The 12,957-nt window shown below is 37.7% G+C and overlaps 2 protein-coding genes across 3 annotated transcripts in view; one reads left to right on the top strand and one right to left on the bottom strand.

The window, feature by feature from the left end:
• LOC139462392 (cysteine--tRNA ligase, cytoplasmic-like) overlaps positions 1–12,957 on the top strand; it is a 279,723-nt gene that overhangs the window by 38,619 nt on the left and 228,147 nt on the right. The window lies entirely within an intron of this gene.
• LOC139462391 (uncharacterized) overlaps positions 1–12,957 on the bottom strand; it is a 158,158-nt gene that overhangs the window by 7,752 nt on the left and 137,449 nt on the right. Inside the window, exons 4-6 of the mRNA XM_071244072.1 lie at positions 6,344–6,473; positions 1,611–1,784; positions 490–671 (exon numbers count right to left, since the gene is read on the bottom strand). Coding sequence (XP_071100173.1) covers positions 490–671; positions 1,611–1,784; positions 6,344–6,473 — 486 coding nt within the window. The remainder of the gene's footprint in view (positions 1–489; positions 672–1,610; positions 1,785–6,343; positions 6,474–12,957) is intronic.

Genomic DNA, 12,957 nt, shown 5'->3' with positions numbered 1-12,957 from the left:
TGGAACGATGTGGTAGCAGTTTGTTACCATAGTTACAATGCAAGTATTACGTTTGCTCCAGCGATTATCAGATGATAGTTTTGGAGTGGCGCAGCAGCAAATGTATTTGTCACTTTTGTCTGGTCGTAAGATGAGATGAATTTGTTATTTTGACAAGAAAAGACAAATGTTCTTTTTGTTACGTATTTTTTTAATGATCTTTATGATTCTACTTTGAAACTCATGGTGTCACAGAGGCAGAATGAAAGTAATTCCGGCAGACAGTATTATTTCACAGTTATTTTTCTTTGCTGGAATGTTATATGCTGAACAAAACGCTAGGGATCATGAATGTTTTGGCAGATATTTTTTTGAAGTGAAGACTTCGTAAAAATAACCTTAAAAATGTTCATGATCCTTACCTTTTTTTGTTCAGTATATATTGTTTATGTTTTCAAATAAATATGGTATTTCATCACTGAATGGGTAATAAATGACGAATCTGTTTACCGGGTACACAGTTGGAGTCAGTTTGAACCAGCGGAATTCGTCTGTGTACAGTTGACTGATGGGCTCCCCTTGGAATATCCAGCCAAACGCTCCGAGTTGACCCTCGGTGTTGTACATCAGGAACACCGGATACAGGCGCTCGCAGGGCATGTTCTTGGACAGATTCTTGAAGTAGTGTAAACCTGTCCAAATAAGGGGAACATTGTAGAAGAGTTAAGATATAATGTCAGGTCAGTGCCGTGTGTGAAATGAATATAAAATACCAACATTTGAAGCAGATGACATTTTAGAATTTTTTGTGTTCCATGCACATGTTACATCATGGATCTCAGTATCTACTAAAAGTTAGTTTGTGAATTAATCTGAATAAGGATTTGGGGTTGTATATAAATTGTGGATTAGTATAATTAAAACGAAATATGTTACAGTCAGCATTGTTTCAGCCATATAGTGACATGCATCATAGGAGAGAGTTAAGATATAAGGTGACATTGGTGAAGCTTTCATATGAGAGGGACTATATGCATAATTCTTGCAAATACTCTAACTCTATTACATCAGTGCCTAATTCAAATAGTAACTAGAACAATCTTCAGTTTTCAACAGAAGTCCCCTTCACCATCAGCTATCCATGATTAGTTTTGCTAGTAATAGTATCTCGCCTCCCTTGCCTTCAGCACAATGTTTAAGCCATAGAGCAACGTAATATATTGGGAGGATGTAGTTTTTGTGTGAAATGAAATACATGTATATCTCTCAGTCAATAAACAATTTAATTCTAATCTTAATTTTGCAAGAAAATAAGACAGATTCTTTAAGATATCTCTACATCTGCTGTTTTTGGCATTTCTTCATCAATATGCTGAATGTGATGTGAATGTAATATGAACCTCTACCCATCTTACGGATAGATCTAAGAACATTATATTGGAAATAACATGTTCATACGAAATAGAATATTTACATATCTCTCAAAATCAGGAAGGACTTATTCAAAAAGGTTTGCAAGAAAAAAAGATAGATGCATGAGTGTCTGTTTTGCATAGTAACTTCATTTTTTCTTTATGGAATTTCTTTTATCAATATGAATATGATTGGAATGGAATTAGAAATGAACATACCCATCTTAGGGATACAGTTTCCCCGTTTCCACTCGTAGGAAAGATGATGTGCCTCTAGGGGTATCCTCTCGTACTCGTGCTCCACGTTGTAGCCCATCTGGATGTACAGCCCCTTGCCTGGGTGGGCGTTGTAGGCGTACGGGCTGCAGATGAGGCTGGGGTGCTTGAAGTACGCTGCAACACACAAACATGAATGTATGGGCCACAGAACTTGTTTGTGTGAATTGTTGTCATGGTATTTCAAAGGTAAATAGCTCGTGTGTATGACATATTGTAAGATAAAGATGCAGGCACATGGGAGACAGATTCAGATCTGTAGTGAGGAAACTGGATTTTTTGGTATCAAGGTTTGATTGAAATGGTTTTTGATGAATTTGAAATATGTGTATGCATGTGTGTGCATGTGTGTGCATGTTCATATTTGAATTTAGGATTTGGTACTCTGTATTCTCTCCTCAACAAAGGATTACATCCTAAAGCATACTGCAACTTGTTGTGTAGGTTTTGACAAGATTTAGCTGAGTTTGAATCAGATATTCAACAGAATTGCAACGAGGTTTCAGAAAGCATTACACAGAAAAATTGTTTTCCTTGATTCTGATTGAAAACAATTGAGAGTTTGTCTTGAAAATTCATTTCAAACATTTCCAGAACATGCCATAATCAGATTCATTTTTTGTGGTGTCTTTTTATGACTCATAAGCGATAAGGAAATTATGATAGTTTTTGAGCAATATCTGGTAGTTAATGAACTTAATGATAGCTACAAATTCTCAATGGTCTCTCTAAGAGTAAAACTGATATTGATTTTGAGTTAAGATCTGAGAACTCAAAGCCATTGTATCAACAAGTCTTGCCTAAATACTGTGATATTGCCAAAACTTGCAATATTTCTTTCATCATAACAATACAAGATTCTGTTTGGTTTGAATAATCAATGAAATAACTTGAAAGATTGCAAAAAAATCTCATATCTATCTCTCAAAGGAAGTCTGTAGGGCAACAGAGTGAGAATTTTTCCTCAGAATGTCTTAATATCAGCGGGTGTTTCGAACATCTGTGATGATGGCAATGAGTGCCACTGGATGTTGATGGTGTCTCACAACGTGTTGATAATTCGTAATTCACCTGAGGCCGAGTTTAGAGGAAAAGCAAAGATTGTTGTCTCTCTCGACAGCCATTCGGCAGTATCATCAAAGTCACACTCTTCCCTACGCCTTTTACTTGAGAAATCCACTGAATGATTGGACATCATACCACCTTAACTCTTAAACTGAGGCGTATTAACCCATTTGCCTCCAAAATGTGGTGATAATGTGGAGGATCATTTCAGTCGTAAACTAATGAGTATAAATCAGATTTTCTGACATCTTATTTTATTTAGATTGATATGCTTATGAGTTCAAGTGAAAACGGCCATGTTTAGATTGTTCAGGTTGAAATAATTACGGCAAGACTGTCAGCATGAACTCGAAAACAAATGTTCATCCATTACTCCAAGGCCCAACAGAAAATGTAAAAAAAGGTGTTTAAAAAAAAAATCAAATCAAAGTAACATTTTTTGGATTTTCTTTTCAAGTGTAGTGGTCATATAGATTAATGAAGATATTTATTTAAACATGTCAGGGACATTATTTTTTGTGCAAGTTAAGAAAAGGAAGATGCATTAAAATCTTAAGTAAGGGAGAAGGTCTTACAAAAAGCATGAAAATGTCAATTCAGGAAGGCTTCACGTTTTGTTTATTGGAATAATACTTTCTAGTTAGTCAAATTAGCCAACACCAGGGCGGAATATTTCCACAAGGGCCTCTTTACCTGCTTCTCCCACGCTAATGCCGTAAAGTTTAGTTTAGAAAGTGGCTGCACTTAGAAGCACATCTCCAAATAATTCCTTCTTTCTCTGTGTCCTATCTTGTTAGTTTAGTCATTTTATCGCCATAGTTGGGAGGGATACAGTTTCACCCAGCCTGTAGGGACCACTACACATCTGACCACAATGAAACACATGTGCATTTTGTTTAATATTTACATTATTTTAACAGTACATTTACGTTAAAATAATTATATTTAATATGATATTGTGCTATTTTTATTTTTCAATCGATTTGTTACAATCATCACATTCTATTGAATATTCAAGAAAAAAATATGAATTATTTGATGAAATGAAATGAATTATTCACGTAATTTTTAATGTAGATAGATAACCAGCTTTTTTCCCTTTTCAGTTGAAAAGAAATAATCTCTTGGAACTGATTAAGGTGGATCATGAGTTAAAAATGGAACCTGTCATTCTCAAACTGGTCGAGGTGTAGAACAGGTTTATTTATGTAGATGGAAAAGACATAGACCAACAGTAAGAAGCTGACGCAGATTGCAATATTTGTGGATTTTTGTCAGTCCTGTGTAGTTATGTTTTGGATACATTGCTATCTAAACGCCTGCTTGACGTATTGTCTTGACAAATTGTTCGTGTCCTACACAAAACTGTTCACTGCCTGTATCTTGCAACATTATACATATTATGACTTGTCTATCAAAACACGTTTTTAGCGTGGTTCTGTATGAATTAAGTAATGAATCTCCCAAAATACTAAGTGGGTGTTTTCTTAATGAACAAGTCGGTAAAGAAAACGTAGTCTGGAAAAAACATCAATAGAGTATAATTATGTGTATATTCGTGGTCAAATTTTGCGAATTTTCAGTTTTCAAAATCTAATTTTCTTACAATGCTCACAATGTCACTGCAAATTGAGCTGTAAGGAAGGAAATCGGATACCAGATTGCATAGATAGGCTCTTTATTCTCCGGACCGCACCGTGACGCAACACAAGTGTATGATTGTAAGACATGTAGAACCCTTTCACACAGAATCCCAGGCTTCTTTGAAATTTTGTAAAAAAGTGAACATTTTTCTGACATCTCCTACCATAGGTGAGGGATTTGCAACAGAAATACATCCAACCGTATTTTCCTTGGCAATTTGTCAAACTTGCACAAAAATGGTGGGCTGTATGTTGCTTACAGAGTAATACATCTCCAACTTTGTTGGCGGTTGTTAGCAATCTGTGCGTGATTGTTTCAACTGTGCTGAGGATGAAGAACTTTATGTCTGTTTTCTTTGACAGGAAGTTAGAGTCGGACTTTCTCAAATATTTGAAATGTAATCACTTGGTTGTGATTTTCGGTGCAGACAGCTATGTATGTCAATTTTCTTTCTCTTTCTTGGAGTTCCGAATAAACATTTAACTCCCTGATGAAAAAATGAACTGAAAGACTAACAAACAATTGTTGGTTTTTTTTTCAATTTTGAAGAAATAAGAATGCTTATTGATCTGAAATATATACTCAAAATTGTGTCATTATTTTTGTAAATGAATAAAATATTTATGTTCAATGTGATGATCTTATGATATTGGAAGGGCTTCTAAATATGCATAAATATCAAATTTGATAAGTCTCCTAAAGAATGCAAGGATGCAGTAAATGTGATAACATCTGAGAACCTCTTCAATTCTGAAAATATCGTTGAAAAAAACCTCACGTTACAAACAAGATCACATGATTATAATGGCCTTGTATCATTTTCAGTGGAATTTACTGTGTTGTTTCAGCCAGATTAGATTTCAAACAATGCTTTAATGTTTCTTCTACCTGGGAAGTACGAGTAATGTGAGACACGGGTTGGACAGCAAATGGTGTGCGGAAAGATCGTAGTTGATTTGTGAGTGGAGAAGATTTGAAATTGGCTGCTATGAAACACCTGAGCCGCCATTTTGTACTACCTCTCATCTTTTGTCAGCAGGACGTTGGGAGGTGATCACATGACCCTTAATGGATCTCTGTGCTGGAAAATGAACTACTAGATTGCAGTTGATGATGTTGGTCCCCATGGGGTGGGAGATGTGGAGGGTGGCAAACTCATTTAGGTGACAATGTAAAGAAATAAGATATGGGTAGGTGGCCATGTGGATGAAAGGTGTTGCTGCCGAAAAATGAATGAATCTCAAGGACGTCTTCAAGATATTTATTCATTGATCGTCCTTGATAGAGGCATATTGTGAAAGTATGGGTTTGTGTTGGTGAAGTAGACTGGAATAACACAGAAGTGCTATCAGAATTAGGGTGAATATCATTATGGTGTTAATAACTGAAACGTGTTTTCAAGGACTTGGTTTGGTTAAATTTTAAAGATCAGTTAGTAAGGATTGATATTTTTCTTGGCTGGTGATATTGAATTTGGAAAAAAGTAATATGACCATCAATTGTACTTCGATTTGAAGGTCATATGAAAGGTAGCTCGCAGAATGAAGTGATCCACTCCTCTGCTGAATGTGCTTTGTTTGGCAAAGGACAGATGGGGAGATCTTGATAGATCTATGGTGTATTAGGGTTAGACTTAATCAAGGTTTGCTTCCATGTGGCCGGTTTAATACTGTAACCTTAATCATGTAATTCCACGAATACATCCATGTGCCATGTAGCCTCCGCTGATATTCAATACATCTAATCTGAGCCAAAACTATGAAAGGTCAGCGCTGAACAGGTCTCTTCCAAATCAGAATTCAGGATCAATGGTGAAAATAAAGGCACCTTGAGAAGGTGGAGAGCTATCATTTGATTAATATCATACACATAGCACTGCCTAGTTTGTTTAGAGAACCCAATCTCTCTGCTAATTATTGATTGGTTGTTTCTTACGATGTTTTGTTGACCTTGACCTTTGGTCTTACCTGTTATCATATACATCTGCGTTCCCTTGTAGTTCTGTTCTTGACTGAGGAGAATCGGCGGCATTACTTCAGTTGGTGGCAATTTTATAGTTTCATTGCGTGCATTGAACCCCTCCATATTACCAGGAATCTGAAAAAAATCATGATACTAATTCAGTAGGCTCGATAATAGACAGCAAAAGACAATTGACAGACGGTCACAGTGTTGAGGGCTACAGCTTCACCTGTAACCATAGTGATTGGAATAAACCCTGATTTAAATCACGCTGACAATAAAGATCAAGCAAGTCTAACAAAAGAGCAGGTTGAAATGTGTTATTTTTTGGCCAGGTATCTCTGATTATATATCCGGGCTATGAGAATTGTTTATGTGCTTCTAAACACAGATAGTTATTGGGGAAATGGGTGAAATCCATACACTATAGCCATAGAGAAGAAACCTGCTCTGCTGTAGAGTTATTATTACCCACAAACACCTAATGAAGTTCATGAAAAATACAATTATGGCTTTGAGACTCGATGCTAATCAATCAATCCTGCTTGTTCCAAGAATATATAGGTTAAGGGGTGACGTTTCTCAAGCAGGTTTTCACATTATTGGTTTTAGGCTTTTAAGATTCTTGCAAACTAGTACCTATGATACTATGCATAATCAGGTAATATTTTGTCGTTTATTGGCATTTACAAATAGCATATATCTTCCATTTGAATCTTTGACCTTCACGTTTCTATTTTAATCTACTGAGTTGTAGAATGATGCTGAGTGTACCCATGGAGCAGTAGGGTAGCCTAGTGGATAATGCGTTCGCTTGTCACCCCGAAGACCCGGGTTCCATTCCCCACATGGGTACAATATGTGAAGACCATTTTCCGGTGTCCCCTGCTGTAATATTGCTGGAATTTTGCTTAAAGTGGCGTAAAAGTAAACATACTCAATCAATCTATCAGAATTTCAGAAGTATCTTATTAATTCAGTTCTTCATATTCCAGAAGGTAAATAATAAAACATAAAACATCAGTGATATTGCACGAATATCTCAAAAGATTTTGGCACAGACTGCAAAAAAGAGATGTGACTAAAAATTCAGCTTGGGTCACAGACTTGCTGACTTGCAGATCGTTCGACTTTTGGTTGAAGTTCTGCCATGTTTAAAAAAATATGCCATGATCCTGTACATGATAAAGTCAAAAAAAGAGAGAAAAGGCTTGTTTTCAGTCATATAAAAATGTCTGATAATTTCTGTATGTGATCATGTCAAAACTTGCATGTGACAAAACGAAAGAAAAGGCTTGTTTTCTGTTATATGAACATGTCTGATAGCATTCTAAACAATAATGAATGTTTTCTGCAACTTTTTCATATTGAGTGGTCCAAAAGGGTCCCTTTACCTCCCCATCAGTTGTTACATAAGCATTTGAGCTTGTCAAGCTATGTAGTAGAAATATGAATTTTCCAAATTTATCAAATCATACGTTTCTTTTATTTCTGTGGACATGATGGAGGAAGAAAAGCACTCACATTTTCAGGTCAGTCAATTTTGAGTAGTTTGCTCATAACTTTAATGACAGCCTTGCTCATTTGTAATCTTAATGCATTAGTTGTCCAGATAGTTGCGCCTACCCTCGCCCAGCTAAATATAGGACCACCCTCCTCCCTATAACAAAAGGTATCTGCGTCAGCGCATTTTTCAATTTCCTACAAATTGTTGATCTGGAAAGACCTTTCAGCCGGTCGTCACGGTAGTCATAATGTGTTGTTACGTGTGAATCTTGACTTCTATATCTAAGAGACCACCTGGCTACTATAATACCATCACAGCTTCCGGAATCCATTTCTAGTGATTACCTTTCGATATTGATAATTTGCTTTGATAATAAAGAAGCAGGGATGTTTCCAAGTTAATAGTGGTACAATTTGTCAGAGGCAGATATAAAAGTTTACCTTGCAAGAGTTTAATAGAATTGTGTAGTGAGGTACATATTAAGATTATTTGCCAAATGATGTGAAAATACGTAGTAATGGGAAATGAAAGAACATCTTCAAAGCAGCTTTCAATACAGTTGATCTGATGAGCTATGATTCTGTGTTTTTTAAAATATTTATTCTGGCCACAGCCTTTCTGACATAACTATTGTGTATCGGTACTGGAACGTTGCCTTTCTGACATAACTATTGTGTATCGGTACTGGAACGTTGCCTTTCTGACATAACTATTGTGTATCGGTACTGGAACGTTGCCTTTCTGACATAACTATTGTGTATCGTACTGGAACGTTGCCTTTCTGACATAACTATTGTGTATCGGTACTGGAACGTTGCCTTTCTGACATAACTATTGTGTATTGGTACTAGAACGTTGCCTTTCTGACATAACTATTGTGTATCGGTACTGGAACGTTGCCTTTCTGACATAACTATTGTGTATCGGTACTGGAACGTTGCCTTTCTGACATAACTATTGTGTATCGGTACTGGAACGTTGCCTTTCTGACATAACTATTGTGTATTGGTACTGGAACGTTGCCTTTCTGACATTACTATTGTGTATCGGTACTGGAACGTTGCCTTTCTGACATAACTATTGAGTATCGGTACTGGAAGGCCGCCATTCTGACATAAATGTTGCATATTTATACTGGAAGACCTCCATTCTAAAGCTAGCCCTTCTGACAACTGTTGTGTATCGGTACTGGAAGGTTGTCTTTCTGACATTTCTATTGTGTCAATTTATGCTGGAAGACCTCCATTCTGGCATAACTGTTGTGTATGTGTACTGGAACCCTCCATGGCGCATACAATAACCAAGATGTCTCGTCAACAAAGACACCAATCTTGTCCCTAAATACAAGCCAGTATCACAGTGATGCAAGCAGAAGACAAAATGGTTTCTTAGTATTCAACCCCTGTGGGCACTCCAGATATGAACTGGCGTACCAGCAACTCAGTGTTTCTTGTTAGAGACTACTCAAAGAACACGTAGGTCAGAGTGAGTGAGTGAGTTGGGTTTAACGCCGCTTTTAACAGTATTCCAGTCATATCGCGATGTGTCAGCTTAATGTGGGAGGAAAGCCCCAAGTGATGCAGGTCTCAGACGTTTACCACTTGGTGAAACCCACGAGCAGGGGTATGGTGCTGACAAACCTAGAAACATAATCGGGGTGAACCGGGATTCGAACCCACAATCATAGGTTTCTGGCGTGCCCAAGGGATGCAACTCTGCATAGTGAATCGCGGCACCTTAGACAACTGGGCCACCCGTGCCCCCCACGGAGGTCAGACTTGGTGACTTGGTTGACTGTTTTATTGCACCCCGACAGCATAGATCGTTGTTTATGATAGCAATCACTGGATAATCTGGCCCAGACTTAATTATATACAGGCCATATTCATATAGATGGAATAAGGTTGTAGCATTAAACAACAAACACACAAACATGTATTCATATATGATGTCTGGAGATTTGATTTTAGCTTGCAGTGACTATTTGGTGTACAGTCCATGGACAACTTAAATTCGTGATTCTATTTGTCAGCAATCCACTGTACCAAGTCAGTGATGGTCGTGTTTTGGCTCCTTCTCTGATATGAGTGTAATTCTTTTGGGTTTTTGAATAAGCCAACACCTGATATTATATTTTGCCAATCCCCTTCGGACCTGAACCTATATTTGCCCATGAAATGTCCATAATGTGCATGTAAGTACATCGATCGCCATTTTTGTAATCTGCCTGAATGCCTGCCCACCTGATCATGGCTATTTATGTTGACAGCAGCAGAGCAGCCACACTCAGTATTGTGAGCGTGACTATTGACCCAAGCTCTGGACTCGCCAAATACGGACAGGATGTGAAGGCTTTTTGTAATTGCAATTTTGTATGTTCAGCTCAGATTAGGGTATATTTATGTCCAGAGTTATGGCCGGTTTATGACAAAGTTATTGGGGATTTCATCAGGCCGTTATTAAAGATTCTCCATGTTGTTGTTGCACTAATGAATGCATGGACACATGGCCCTGGGATTAACTTTGAATTTTCTCGTTGTTTTCTCCACTGTTGTCATCAAGACTTGCTTTGTTGTTGTCAGATTTTGTGCAATTCATTATTGATAATTTCGTCATTCTAATCACGCATCTCTGTCAATAAAACTGAACTGATTTCTTCCCTGTTCGTTGTTGCATGACAACATTAATCGTTATTGCTAATACCAGAAATTGTTCTTCATGGTTAACTAGCTCCCTCATTCTTGTAGTTTCCGTGCTCAGTTTCATTTTGTTATTCAGGAAAAGCAAAAACTGTTTGGCTACATATATATTCCATGGTGGGAAATCAATATTTATTTTTCAGCCTTGTGTGAATGAATGTTATTTATTAATTCCTTAAGAGTGGAATGTTTTTCTGACTAGCAGACATTGATTGTGCAGTTACTTATTTTAGAAATCCATGTTTAATATAGAAGGATAGAAGAATAGGTATCTAGAACCACAACTAGGCCTTTACAAGGCTAAGGCTGTGACTCCATGCCGACATAACTGACAAGCAGATGCATAGAAAGTCATTGACTAATAGCATAGCATAGAAGATATATACCATAGCATAGCATAGCAGATATATACCATAGCATAGCAGATATAAAGCATTGCATAAGAGATATATAGCATGGCATAACAGATATATAGCATGGCATAACAGATATATAGCATGACATATATGGCATGGCAAAGCAAGATTCATAGCATAACAGATATATAACATAGCATTACAGATCTATACATCATGCATAGCTTAGCAGAGCATAGTGTCCGCTCTATTTCAGTCTTGATCCAACTGGATCCTCGTCCACAGTGGAGGTTTGTTGGGGCATGGTATTAGTATGACGAGTGTACAGTAGACAGATCGATATAGTCAAACAATGCGCTCAGCAGACTATTCTCTAAGTACTTTTGGTTACAGTTCTATAAATATTCCCCAAGGTTTACAATGGTTCCTTTTCCTTTACCTACAAATAATTGGACTGCTTAAAGACCCTCTGACCAGTAAGGGGGGCACGGATGGCCCAGTCGTCTTAAGGTGCCGAGATTTGCTGTGCAGAGTTGTGTCCCTTGGTAGTAAACGTCTGAGACCTGCATCACTTCGGACTTTCCTCCACCATTAAGCTGACATGCCGTGATATAACTGGAATACTGTTAAAAGCGGCGTTAAACCCAAATCACTCACTCACTCTGACCAGTATGATGCTGTGAAATTGCGGGAGCCCTGGTGTCCTTTAGTGAGTGAGTGAGTGAGTGAGTGAGTGAGTGAGTGAGTAAATGTTGCTTTAAGCCGGATCAGCAGTATTCCAGCTATTCGTTGCTGGGTCCTCGAAGTGTTCTGCTATAGTATTGAATCTAGGGACACACTCAATGTATAGCCTTCAACATTAGGGTTGTGACAAGGACCCTTGACTTTGATGCTTAATTATATGAACTGATATCATTTCATATTTTTTCTTTAATGCCTCACTCAACAATATTCGAGCAATATTACCCTGAGTGTAGATAATCACGTCTGGACTAGAAAACCCAGTGATTGATATTATAAGTGACTTTTGCGATTGTCGGGGTATGATGAAATACAGTCTACCAAGACACCTAGCCTAACAACCCGATCCATAACGTCGTCGCCTCTTATGACCAGCATATGTTGTTGGGGCCCATTCTAATAATCCATGATGACAACGGGGTTCAACCCTATGCACTCACTCACTCATTGACTCATAAACAGGGATGACTGTCTGACTGGCATTTTGTATTTTGACACCAACACACTCATCCAAATCGCCAGTCCCTCTGTTACATTCAACTTATTCAGCCCGTGGACAAAAATATTTGATTTTGTAATGAGAAGCTGAGAATGACGAGGATCAAGATGTTTGAAGTCAGTTTCAGACTCGACAAGATATTTTCCCAACAATTGAAACTGGTCTGTTGCATCCTGCAACTGTCGGCAATTCCCTCCTGAGCATGCATAGCTAAGCATCAAGTGTTTTCATTGGCTATCGAGTGTTTAGTGGATTGGAAATTGGCCACTCGAATTCTTTGGCCAGTACCACTTGGTGTGAGAGTGATTGGGACGGGGATATTGTGGGCAGGCCAGTCTACAAACATACACGTTATTGTCTCGGTAGGGACGTACTTCTTTATTGGCAACATGGCTGTACCATTTATATCCTAAAACAGTGACTGGTCATATTATAGTTTAGAAATACCGAGGTGCATGTCCAATGCTCAAAAGGTGTTTGACTGAGGTTACAGCATTCAAGGCCTCAGTAATACTTTCAAAACGTTTTATGGTAGACATTTCCAAATTTGATGCTTCAGTGACAAAAATTATGTCCTGTGCATTTCCTTATTTTACTTGTACCATATATTCCCGTTTTTTTTAGGTGAGCAATTGACTTGCCTTTGCATGTGTTTGTGACAGGTGCTACCAATGGGGCAGGATACGCGTACCTTTTCAAGAACACCTTGTTTCATTACAATTTGATAGTGATTCAAAAAGACATGCTTTTAATATACCGTATTCGGCGTAATAATGCCCCACTCTAATAAGCGCCTACGGCTATATTTGCTCATATA

Source organism: Haliotis cracherodii, unplaced genomic scaffold (assembly GCF_022045235.1).
Source record: "Haliotis cracherodii isolate W230 unplaced genomic scaffold, xgHalCrac1.p SCAF_15, whole genome shotgun sequence".
Taxonomy (NCBI): Eukaryota; Metazoa; Mollusca; class Gastropoda; order Lepetellida; family Haliotidae; genus Haliotis; species Haliotis cracherodii.
Note: the sequence above shows the minus strand (reverse complement) of the source record. Positions and strands in the feature narration are given on the sequence as shown.